This window comes from Muscardinus avellanarius, assembly GCF_963383645.1.
Source record: "Muscardinus avellanarius genome assembly, chromosome: 7".
Lineage (NCBI taxonomy): Eukaryota > Metazoa > Chordata > Mammalia > Rodentia > Gliridae > Muscardinus > Muscardinus avellanarius.
The window spans coordinates 109,574,321-109,587,734 of NC_137793.1; the positions used below are offsets into that span (position 1 = coordinate 109,574,321).

The 13,414-nt window shown below is 43.9% G+C and overlaps 1 protein-coding gene across 1 annotated transcript in view; it reads left to right on the forward strand.

Annotated features, from left to right (window-relative positions):
* Positions 1-6,030: 6,030 nt before the first annotated feature.
* The window catches only part of ASTN1 (astrotactin 1), a gene marked incomplete at both ends in the record, with an annotated part of 316,550 nt that continues 309,166 nt past the window's right edge, over positions 6,031-13,414 (forward strand). The window contains one exon of the mRNA XM_080699009.1: positions 6,031-6,313. Coding sequence (XP_080555135.1) covers positions 6,031-6,313 — 283 coding nt within the window. The remainder of the gene's footprint in view (positions 6,314-13,414) is intronic.

The window sequence follows — 13,414 nt, forward strand, 5'->3', positions numbered from 1 at the left end:
AGGCGAACTCCTTAAGATGGTTAGATAGAGAAACAGATTTAGAAGCTGGACAGCTAAATTAAGAAACATCCTGCCCCCACCCACAGCAGGACTGTGGAGACAAAGTGGGTTCCTGGGAGACATTAAGGGGAAAAAATGTTCTGCTTCCAAAAAGGGAATTGTTTTGCCCGTGGTGTGTTTTCCCTTTTGCGGGTCTTCTTTCATTTCAGTGTGCGTCAGGGAGAGGGACTTGGTTTTTTAAAGGAAAACTGGAGAAATCAGAACAGGCCCAGCCTTGTTTCTGGGAAGCAGGTGCCATGGCTGAGCCTGTGAACCCAGAGCAGGGAGGGAGGGAGGGGGAGCCGGGGGGAGGGGAAGGAGGAAAGAGTAAGGGAAAAAGATGAACTTTGAATTGAAGGGTGTGAGTTATATGTTTTTGATATCCTAATGAAAGTGGAAAACTGAAATATGTCCCAGTAACTGGCATAGTACACTGCATTTTGGCAAGAGCGTGGTGGGAGAGCAATCCAATTCAGCAGAAGTGCTGGGGGTTTGGAACCAGCAAAAGAACTCAAGGGACTCGCATTAAGTCATGGGATGGGAAAAAAATTTGGAGAGTATATAGTCAGAAAGAGGGAAAAGTATCTCCAGTTTTTCTCCTTGAATGGAGAGCAAAATCAGTTTCTTTTGTAAAGAGATAAATAAATAATAAAATAAATAAATACAGGCCTGCAGAAGTTTGATGAATATTAATATTATATACACCTGGACTCGGCAAAAGGTAGTTGAATGTTCTGAATGAATGGGGAAAATCAGAAATAGCATTAAACATGCATGCTCTCATTATCACCCACCCAGCCCTGTACCTTCTACTACTCTGACTCCCCTTGTGCATACTGCAGATATTGTCTGCCTAAGCGGCTCCACTTGCCAGACTATGGTGGTCTCACAGGGTCCCCAGCTCTTCATCTAGGATAAAATACCAAGTAAGCCAGTAAAAGTTTAAATCTGTTGCTGCCCAGCTTTTATTTACTCCTGTGACCCTTAGAATTAAAGACCACTGAACTTGTCCCAAGTAGTAAGACAGGATGTTGAGATTCTTATCAAATAGGACAACGGAGTGGGTAAACTGAGGCAGTGACTGAACAAATGATTACCACTTTTCCCCCTTTAAAATTTTTTTCCTTTGGTATTAGGGATTAAACCCAGGGACATTCTACCTCTGAGCTACCTCCCCCGCTCTTTTTTATTTTTAATTTTAAAACAGGGTCTCATTAAGTTGCAGACAGTCTCACTAAGTTGCTGAGACTGGCGATCCATACAGGTATGTCCCACCGCCAGGCATGCTTACCGCTTTGAATGGAAAGAAGATGGAAGTTTCTAAGAGAGAAGAAGGAGGTAGAGCTGGCGGGTAAAGAAACAAGTTGGAAATGAAAAGACTTGCCTTTGCTTTCTTCTCCTGCGGTGCCCTCAACCACACAGCACAACTTTAAGGAGGTACACTGGACATTAGAACGTTCCACAAGTGTGTAATTCGATGTAACCACCGCTCACATCATTTGCAGCCCCTAAGAAAACATTTCTACCCCATGTCAGTTGAAACTCTCGAGCTCCAGAGAAAACCACCATTCTGACCGCCATCATCAACGATTAATCTGACTGCTTTCAAATTTCATAGACATAAAATCTCACATTCTATCATTCATAAATATGGAATCATCTCATTGATGAATATGTGCGTTGTTTCTAATTTTTGTCTATTATTAGTAAACCTATTAGGAGTGAGCATGTACTTACCCTTTGGAGTATATGCTATCATTTCTCATGGGTAAACACCGAGGAGTGTATGTCATTAAATTTACTATGAAGACCTCGATATCCCCCCCACCTCTTTTTCTCTTTTTCTTTTATTCCTGTACTGGGCATTACATGCAGGGGCATTCTACTTCTGAGTTACACCCTCAATCATTTTTATTTTTATCTATTTTTATTTTGAGACAATGTCTTCCTAAGTTGCTGATGATGGCCTCGAACCTGTGATCTTCTGATCTCAGCCTCCCAAGTACTGGTTTTACAGTCACCCACCACCATGCCTGGCTCCTGAAGATGTCTCTGAGGTCTACTTAATGCCTGAAATAGTAAATGGCAGAGGCTGTCAGTACTGACCACACACTGTCTTGAATGTGTCAGTCCTCATCTGGTGTTCTGCTCATGACCACCCTAACGATTATGCATTACCATGTCTATTTCGCAAGTGACAATATTAAAAGCAGGGCCCCGTATTCAGAACTGGCCCTTCCGCTTTCGATAGTGTATATGTAAGTAACTAAGTGCTCAGTGAGTTCTGAGAAATGAAAGTGATGAATGTTCTGCCACAGGGGAGTCTACAGATTGGTGTGGCGGGCAGAGATGATCTGAAGAATAAAGAATCTTATTTTCCAGGTGTGCAGAATGGCATAGAGGAGTGAAAATAGGAACTGGGCTTTGATTTTGTTGGTGTGTATGGGCACGTTCTCAGCAGAGGATGAGATATAGTGCAGTGAACAATTAATAGGAGAAGAAATAGTGTGAGATTTGGAAGTCTTTTAAATTTCCTAACTATAGTATTTGAACTTTAACCAATAGGAAAGGAAACTAGATTGACATGATAAAAGCAAGATGTTATGAAGACCTACCTAATACCTAAGTATAGAATGAGCTCGTTGCAAGAAAAGTAACCAAAGCTCTTGTAAGTTGGGTGAAGTGGCACACATCTGTAATTTCAGTACTTAGGAAGCTGAGACAAGAGGATCGCAGGTTCAAGGCCAGCCTCAGCATCTTATTGAGACTCTCAGCAATCCAGCGAGATGCTGTTTCAAAACAAAAATGAGGACTGAGAGGCAGAATGCCTTGGGTTCAATCCCCAGTAACACACACACACACACACACACACACACACACACACACTCATTGTATAAGTCAAATAAAGTGGCTACTATCATTTAGATTTGGGAAGAGGGACTTAAGAAGAAAAGAAGAAATGTCCAGAGCGGAGATAAATTTGCTAGTGTGTGTGTGTGTGTGTGTGTGTGTGTGTGTGTGTGTGTGTGTAGTAGTAGTAGTAGTAGTAGTAGTGGGGATAAAACCCAGAAGCATTCTGCCTCTGAGCTACAGCCCCAGCCCTATCTTATTTTTTATTTTAAAACAGAATTTCACTAAGTTGCTGAGGGCCTTAAGTTGCTGACGCTGGCCTCAAACCTGCAATCCTTCTATCTCAGACTCTCAGGTAATGTGATTACAGGTGTGCACACAACATCCAGCTTAGTATAACATTTTAAAGAATATAAATACTTGCTTATCTGGTTTAGAAACAACAAAATTGTTTCTAAGCAACATAATTGTTTCTCAAATAGGAGTCCTTTGGAAAGGGTGGTGAGGGATCCCATTTTATTGATGGAGAAGCGTAAAATGAGACTGGTCCAAACTCACTTCCCAGTGAGAAGATTAGGGAGACTTGAATCCAAGTCTACTGTTTCACTACATCCTGTTGCTTCTAGATAAAGGTGAAGATTGAGATGCAAACACGCCTTCTCATCCTGTTTAAATGCAAAGCATCTCCCAGTAGATATGGTCCCTTTCCTTGAAGTGCAACCTTTATCCCCATTTTTGACATTTAATTCTCAAAGAGGACACCAGGTGTCCATGGTGTCCACTAGGACACCATGTTTACAGGAAGCAGGAGTCCTGAGAAAATACAATGTTTTTATTTCCACAGCTTTTCTTGCTTGACTCTTCCAGGGAGAGAGCTAGAGAGCAAGAGTAGGTAAAACAGAGAGCAGGAAGGAGAGGAAAAGAAAGAGAGATCTATAAAGGCTTGCGATACTCACTTCCAACTATTGCCAACTCAATACAGATTTTAAAAAGACTAGTTATTGACGCAGAAAACCAATCCTAAATGGTTTACTTGGGTTTTCTAACATGGCTAAAGCCTCTTTAAAAGGTATCACAAAGTCTTTATCTCTTTCAGTGCCTCTTAAGGAAACACTGAAGATGAGGAGGAGTCTTTGAAAGGTCCTGAGCTGATAGGTCTTTTCCTGCAGCAAGAATGCATGGTAATGAACCTTTGGGTTAATTCTTGGATATGTCAAGTTTTAAAACTAAGCTTATGTTAAAGTCTTTTTGTTCTTCTTCTTCTTCTTCTTTTTTTTTTAATGGTAAACAGATCTTTCACTCCTAAATGTGACCTTAAAGAGGGCTGACTCAACAAGATTGAACTACTCAACCTGATTCACCTTGTGAAATGTTTGGCCCGCCTTTTTGGTCATTTAAAGGACATGCATTTGCATATGTCAATAAATTTACACCAGGTAGACTGACAATGTAATTGTTTCTAAAGCAGGGGTCCTCTGAAAAGAGGAGGTGAGTGAAATTCCTAGAAGGAGACATGGCTTAAAATGGTCTTTATAGCACCTCCTATTTAAATCAGCATTTCAAGCAAGCTATTGACCTCACGTGGGAGAAATCTCAGCTAAGTAGCAAATTCTAGCATTTTCCTTTTCTTTCCACAGAAATGTCACTCTTCTACCACTCTTTTTCAACACTGTCATTATTTTTTTTAAAAAAGGCAATATTACCCAACACTCCTGGTAATGTAAGGGTTTTTGGTGGTTCTCTTAATTCTCAGGATACTTAAGTAGGTGGTTAAACATTTGCTGTCTTCTATTCTTGACTGTGTTAGGATTAACCTGGTTCATATGCAGGGATGTTCTTTATTACTTTTTTACCTGTTAAGAATACTTAGAAACTTCAGTTTTAAACTAGGCATGGTGGCACACACCTGTAATCCCAGTGTCTGGGAGGCTGAGATAGGAGGATAACAGGTCTGAGGCCAGCCTCAGCAACTCAGTGAAGCTCTCAGTAACTTAGAGAGACCCTGTGTCTGAATTAAAAATAAAATAAAATAGAGCTAAGAGTGTAGCTCAGAGGTGGAATGGTCCTGGGTTCAGTCCCCAGGAACACATACACACACACACACACACACACACACACACACACACACACCAGTTCTTTTCTCCCACTCCTCCCAGATCTGTTGCATTTACTAGATTCTCTAAAATTGAAGGCTCAACATTTCTTTGGGTTAAGTTCTACCTGTTCTATTGATTACAGCAGTCCTCCAAATGATCTTTTATTGGTCACTGTAGATAATATTTGTTATAGAAATGAAAAGAGGAGGCAAAAGTAAGTACAAGTTGTGGTCTCCTGTTTGCATGTGATACATGGACTTTATTCTTTATTGTGCTTGTCTACCTAACCATCTATCTCTATAACAAGTATTTTAAAAAAATGTTTTGTAGTTGGTACCAAGTCAAAACACACACCTGGACATCGATCTCTGTGCCCACTTACACAATAGACAAATCCAATTAACTAGTGAGAGGGGAAAAAAAAGGGAAGACAAGAACCAGAGGAGCTATGGCCACAAATCACCAGGAGAATTTGCATCTGGAAAGACACCCCCTGGTCACCGCCACCACCGCGCACACACACCTGCTCTGTGGAAGCGCCCTGGTAAGGGTGTGAGTGTGTACCTTCCCCAAGCCCCCTGTGGAGGATAATTCGATGGGGAAGGTTTTGCATTGTAAAGATGGATTTTTAAAAAACGCAGTGTAGATAGTTGATAGCCCAGAATGTGGCTCCTACGGGGGTGGGGGGTGATGCACAGGAGAAGGAGGGCGGGAGAGCACCGGCAGCCAGCTGGGGGCTGACCTGATTCCCGGGAACCCTCAGCCTCCTTCCTTTTTGCTCCCAACCTCTTCCCCACCCCCTTTTTTCCTTCCCCAGATAAGCAGCTCCGGGAAACAAAGAACCCGGGCTCTGGGCTCTCCGGGCGGCAGCGCCGGGACCGAGCTGGGGCCAGGCGTGGTGCCGGGACCTGGCTCGGCGGCTCGCCATCCCTCCCCGGCCTCCCCCGCCTCCCCCGCCTCCCGCGCTCGCTCGCTGCTCCCTCCTCGCTCGCTGCCTCCCCCACCGTCGGCCGCGGCGCTGGGAGGAAGGCGGCCGGGGCTCAAGATGGCTTTAGCCCGGCTCTGCGCCCTGCTCGCCTGCTGCTGGGGGCCGGCGGCGGTGCTGGCCACGGCCGCGGGCGACGCGGATCCCTCCAAGGAGCTGGAGTGCAAGCTCAAGAGCATCACGGTGTCGGCGCTGCCCTTCCTGCGCGAGAACGACTTGAACATCATGCACAGCCCCTCGGCCTCCGAGCCCAAGCTCCTCTTCTCCGTGCGCAACGACTTCCCGGGCGAGATGGTGGTGGTGGACGACCTGGAGAACACCGAGCTGCCCTACTTCGTGCTGGGTGAGTCCCGGGGGAGGCCCGGGCGGCCGCAGACAGGCCCGCGCCCCCACCCCCACCCGGCTCGCTCCACACACCCACTCGCCCGCGGCCTCCCCTCCCCCACGGGCCTCCCGGATCCGCCCAGCTCCCCGCTGGTCCTCCACACCCACTTGCAGGCCAGCGCCTCAGTGCACCTATCCCCCTTCCTCAGACCTCCCTGCCTTCGACCAGGGTGTTGAGCCCTCTCCTCCTCCACCCTGCCCCAAAGGAACAGGTTGCAGGAGTCTCTGAAACCTTTCCCAGCCTGGTCCTCCCGGCTGTAATTCAGGAGCACATCCTCGAAGCAAGCAGGTTCCTACTGGTGGCTGAACTCCCAAAAGCCCTTCTCCCCGGTCCCTGACCACATGTTCAGGGCTTGCTTCACACCCCTGTGCACCCCTGTGGCCACCCCCGCCCCTTGGCTTTGGAAACAGGGCTTGGGTGACAGCCTTGTGGGGAGGGTGCAGGCCTACTGCACTGGCGAGGTCTCCAGTCTTTACTCACTGAGAGCCCTGCGTCTGTGACCAGGTTACTGACACCCTTCCTTCCACCTAACACTAGAGTTTCTTATGCTCAGGGTGTTCATCCTTGGGGAGTCCTACCTCCATGTCTAAATGCAACAAGCCCCTGGTTCAGCCACCTCCACACCTCCTGGTCTCATCCTTGGATAAAGAAATCCCGCTGTGTTCTACTAATCTTGGCCTCTTCTTTGTTCCCAGAATTGCCTGAGACAGGATGGCTTGCACACACACAATGACCTCCCTGGGCTGGAGGCTCTTCTTTCCTTTCTTTGTTTACATCTTCCTCTTTTGGAACCTCCCTCTCAATTTTCTTAGGCCACAGAAAAACTTCAGGTACTGGAACCCGTACATCACTTTGAATCTATCCGTCTATTTCATTACCAAGTCACCTAAAGGCTGTAGTCTTGCAATGCACCACAGGCTCAAATGACTTAGTTAATCAATTTCTTCCCTTCCCCATGAGTATAAGAGACCCTTGCCCCCAGGCAATCGGTTTCTTTAGTGATGCTACACATATTCTTATTTTGCCCAGAATTCAAAGATAACCACAAATCTGTGTCTAGATCCAAGAAACAAAGAAAGAAAACGTCCAGAATACTGTTATGCCTACGTAATACCCTACCAACTGGAGTTCACTTTGCAAGTTCATGGCTTCCTGGCCACATGTTGAATTCTAACATCTCCATCTTGCTCTTTCTTTACAAGAGATTATCTTCACACTGAAAACAAACCTTAGGAAGTGGGTGAGTAAACTCTAGCTCCCCAACTCCTATGGAAAGGTAATTTTAAAAATTGTCCAGTGCTTTGAAAAGTTAGTCTACGGTTCCTGGAGTGTAGTTCAGTTGAGTCATTCAAACCAACCTACACTCTTGATACGATTATTTATTTTTGCATTAAAACACCAATAACATAATAAAAACTGGGGGCTGGACTAGGAATGGGAACATCGTGGGCATGCTATGCATTACAAGGTACAACTGCTGGGTTATTTAGTGAGTGCAAATTTTGTGTTGAAGTCGTGCTGATGTGCAGTACAGTCTGTTCATCAGACCATACTACAATGCATATGGGGAATTATGTGTTTCTAAAAAGGTTCTTTGGGGTTCTGCGGGCGATGTTTACTATGCATAAAGAAGGACATGCTTGGATGTAAAGAAAAAGGGACATTGGGCTTGTAGATAGTAAGTTTCTTTCTTTTTTGCACAATCCCAAAGCCAGGGCTTTATATCATAACATGCTGGCTAGAACCTGATATGCAACTTCAAAAGCTCAGATGTGAAAGAATGGGTTTTCTGCAACTCTGTGCAAAGCTGCCCACCGCAGCACCTTGTTCGGGTTGCTATGGCAACCTGCCGCACCTTGGCATTTACAGTAGGCACTGGCTCACTCTTTGAATTCTGGGCCAGATGCACTTTTGCAATGTATTGGCTGTTGCCCACCCTCCCGTCCAGTGGGGAGCACTTAGAACCAAGACATGCGGCTTCCTATCATCCCCCCTGGCTTAGTGTTCTCAAGGGGATAAGAATGAAACTCAGCTGGTGGAGCCAGGCTGGGCAGGAGGGGAGAGGAGTCCCAAGTTCATAGAGGACAGGCTCGAGGATGGTTGGTTTTAAAGTTAACTTTCGTGGTCCTGGATCCTGTCGCTTGTGCCAGTAATGAGGGCAGCAGTGACTTTGGCTTAAGATTTTCTGTAAACTTGTCTCTGGGATCACACAAAGAGCTGTAATACTACGGGGACTGTGTGGTGTGGATGTTAGCGAGTTGCTGAGGAAGGAGACACTAACATGATAAGAATAGGTTCCATGAAAGCCATGGGCTTGGCCAAAAAGGTCTTGACCTAAATCAAATCCCATCACTTCTCTTGGTGGGAGAAAAATGGAAGATAAAAACAGCAACACAAGCAAGCTTTGGCCTTCTTCTGCTTCTAGGATCCAGGCCGCGACCACAGCGAGGTAGACATGGACTGCCTCCTTTCCAGCACAGAGTTTTCTCAACAGCTGGGTGCTTCAAGCCTCACGTTCCTCCCAGGCTGCCATGGCTTTCAGGACTCTTTCAAGACTACAATTGAGCTTGCCGTTCCTTCTGCCCAGAAGGTTCTTTTTCCCTTCCCTACTTGGCAGTCAACATCCTTCCTTCTGAACTCTGCACACATTTCAGCTCTCTACCAAACCTTCCCTACTCTCCAGAGGTAGCCTTGGCCTATCCTATGTGATCTTTACATGGATTAGAAAATGAAACAAATGAACAAAATCCAGGCAGATTAGACTCGGCTTGGTTTAGGAGAGGTGAAGACAGGTGCGCTCATGGGGGAGAAAATGAACAAAGTGTGATGGTGGCGATGAATATGGCTTTGGTTTGGCACGGCTGTGGTCTGGCGTGGAGGTCAGCCTGACTTGCATAGGTTTGTGGTGGGCACTGTGCCTGGTTATGAAGGGTGGAGTGTGGCCAGGCAGGGCGGGTAACTTCACATAGACAGCAATGAAATCGGCTCCCAGGTGCTATTGCGGCCGTCAGCCTTGTCAGTTTTGCCTGTGGGATAATCCCAGGCAGAGTGGGAAGAGGGGTCCCTGTCTCCTGTTCTTTAAATTGGGGCTTTCCAATCGTACTGCAAGGCCCAACTGTGATCTTCACTTAGGTTTTGTTGGGATATACACAGTTTTGAACTGGAATGTTTTTAGTTGGGGCCTTTCATCTCTAGATTGACATCTTCCTGCAAATTTTAATTGTACTGCGGTTGACCTCCTTTATGTAAGTTTTGTACCGAGGTCATGCTGATGTCCAAGTACAATCCATTCATCATACCATGCCACACTAAGTATGGGAAATTATGTGTTTTTTCTAAAGAGGTTCTTTATGGTACTTCTTTATGCTACTTTTCCGTTTTCAGCTAAATCAGGTGATCTAAACCCTTGCTTTTAGATGTGTTGTTAAAAAATCTCCAATGTATTGCAAAATGACTGGAATTTCCAATTTAAAATTCTTAGCCTTAGTGTCCTCTCAGGAGAACTGAATGGTTTGCCAAATTCATCAACTAAAATTTCCCATCTCAGCTTTCAAAACTGTAGACCTCCCTGCCTTAGAGGCATATTTGATTTTGAGACAATGAGCTAACCTGAAACACGGCTTCCAGGTTTTCTGTGCTGCGGACAGAAGAGATTCATCAGTCTCATTGGTATTTGAAGGGGATGCCCTTCTGTCTCAGACCCAACTCTGGAGCTTTGGCATGCGTGAAACTTAGCGAAGAAAGCTATTTCTCTTGTGCCTTGGAGTTCTGCTTTAGCTGTCACAGCTTTTGATTGAGGAAAGTATATTTGAAGACAGATCAATCAGTCTGTGTAGTTGAAGTAGGTTCCCACATGCGACCAGCTCCTTCAAGCGTCTGGAGCAGCCCAGTGTGGTGGTTAAGAGAACGGGCTATGAAGACAGATCTGGTGTCAATGCCTGGCCTGACACCACTTCCAACAGTGGAGGAAAGTGTGGCTTAGGAAGGTGAATGAATTACTCAGGGCCACTTGGCTGACGATGGATGGGACCAGCACTCAGGCACTCAACTCAGCTCAATATGACATTCCAGGCTTTTCCTTAGCTACTATTTTACATGCCTTAACTTTTTTTTTTTTTTTTTTTTGGTGGTACTGGGAGTGGAACCCAGAGGCTTTCTACCTCCAGGGTATACTCCCAGACCTATTTTGTATTTTACTTGGAAACAGGGTCTCACTAAGTTTCTGAGAGCCTCACTAAGTATCTGAGGTGGCTTCAAACCTGTGCGATCCTCCTGTCTCAGCCTCCCAAATGCGGGGATTACAAGCGAGCGCCACCACATCCGGCATGCCTTAACATTTTTCAAGACCCATTCCTTTTCTCATAGTTGAATAAAAGGAGCCTGGGTGATGGTCAGGATAGAGAAAGGAGTCCTTTGTGGCCTTTAGACAAATGCCTTTTGAATATAATTAATCATTGAGTGGTTTCTCACACTGGCCCTGATGCAAGTATTCCTGTCAAGCAATGCTTACATAAGCAGGGGTATTTACTCAGGAAGAATTTGGGAATTCTTATTTCGTTTAGAGTTTCCAGGTTTGGGTATAGTTATGTTTCCATGTTCTTTGGTGGTATGGTATGGTGACCACAGATGAGAGGAACAAGGTGAGACGCGATGAAGATAATAGGTTTAGTGTTGTTTTTTATGAATTAAAAAAGTGTTCTTTTTAAATTAAGAAATATTTCTTTATTTCTTTTTTCTTTTTTCTTATGATCTCATCTAAACTTTATTTATGTGTTTTTTTTTCTTTTTTCTTTTCCCATTCCCTCCATTTCTCCTTCTCATTTTTGGCTTAGTGATTGATTTTGATATGTCTGTTACTATACATCATATACATTAGGGAATCTCCTCTTCCACTCTCCCATCCTTTCAGGTCACCTTCTTTGCTCATCCATAGTTTGTCCTTCTTTGTCTAGAGCTCCTCCTATGACCCATTTTCTCCCTAGCTTCCACATATTAGGGAAAACATCCAAATTCTTATTTTTTTGACTGACTAATCTTATGTACCATAATGTTCTCCAGTTCCATTCATTTCCCTATAAATGACATAATTTTGTTCTTCTTTATGGCTAAGTAAAATTCCATTGTGTACATATCCCATAATTTTGTAATCTGTTCATCTGTTGATGGACATCTTGGCTGGTTCCATAGTTTGGCAATGGTGAATTGTGCAGCTATGAACATAGATACACATGCATTAGTTTGGTAGTTTGGTTTCCTTTCTTTTAGGTAGATACCCAGAAGTGGTATTGCTGGATCATATGGTAGGTTCATTCCCATTCTTCTAAAGATTCTCCATACTGTTTTCTGAAGTGGTTGCACTAATTTGCAATCCCACCAACAATGTATTAGAGTTCCCACTTCTCCACATCCTGGCCAGGATTTGTTGTTGTTTGTGTTTTGAATGACTGCCATTCTAGTTGGAGTTACTAGCAGTTTGGTCCATTGTTCTTCTGAGAAGGGCCTTACAGAAATGCAGACTAAGACTGCAAGGGAGATGGGATCATGGAGCCACCCAGAAGACACTGCGGGCCCGACCCTGACCTTTGTATTGGAAAGTCCTGTGCTTGAAATCCACAGTCAGAGCCCAGTGAACTGCTTGGGTGGCAGTTTTCTAAACTTTCCAATTGACTCCGACTGTAATATTGGACATCATTTTCTACTTACAGGTGAGTTTTGGACTAAGAAGAAGCAATTAAAATACTCAAATATCCCTAAATTCCTTTCACTTCATCTCTCTATCCGATGAGAGCACCAATCTGAGGGAAACAGTAAAAATTGATTTTTTTTCTTCCTTTTGCTTTTCAGCATGTGGAACTATCCAGGTTAACAGTGAACGAATTTGTATGGAGTGGTGCACCCATCTAAGACAGGGCAGAATAGCAATCCTAAGGCAGGGGTTTTGGTACTGATATAACCTGACTAGCAGCACGCACTAATTTCTAGTATTGAGAGGGTTGTTATTGACGGTTTCTCTACAGAAATGTGGCTATATTGACATCAAAGGAATCTTGAATGCGGGAATGATGAATTTTACACCACTTCAAATGCTCATCTAGATGTGGTGATGTGGTTCAGATTCAAGTCATCGGAGTTTTTGAAGGAGAAATAAAATACAAGCTTAATTTCTTTATTTCTCTTTGGAGGCAAGATTGAGGTCTTGTTTTATAGACCAAGGATGTGTGTGTGTATGTATGTATGTATATATATATATATATATATATATATATATATATATATGATCTCAAATGCAATTAAACCTGAAAGGCTAGTATTCTGCAGATGAAGGTTAGTTTAAGAGACGGAGCTTGGACTTTTTGGCAGGGGCATGCCAAGACTTTATCTTTTCAACACCAAGTTCAACTCCATGCACACAGATGGCAGCAAAAGCTCCATTTTGAGAAAGTTAATCTCCTAGGAGAAGTTCAAGTTTATGGCCACTTGTACTACAGTTTGGCTTCTTTTACCATTTTATTTTTATTACATATATGAAATAGTTAATATTTTGTCTTTAAATCGTGTACATTGTAAAATTGTGAAGAAACAAACCTCAAAGTATTTCTGTAGATCTCTAGGAAGTTTCAAGAGAACAAAATTCAGAAAACGTTAAGTGTTGCTGATGGTGATCTTAACCGATATGAGAACTTCTGCAAAGTTCGCAAGGCTAAAAATGTGCACACCACACAGGATGACCCAGCAATTTCATTTCCACCTATTTATTTCACAGACAGTTTTACATGTATGCATGAAAATATCTGTAGCATCACTTTTGGCAATAGCTCAACCTGGAAGGAGCCATTAACAAGAGACTAGAGTTAAGCAAGGTGACACATTCATCCAGTGGAGTATTAGCTATCCATGAAAATAAATGAGTTGCCACTGTATGTACCAGTGTGTGGAAATATCACAAGTGCAATGGGAAGTAAAAGTAAAAAACTAACTGAAAAATAGGCAAAAGACAGTGCCACTTATACGGATTCAAACTACATTGTTGTTTAAGGATACATACAGATGCGATAACAT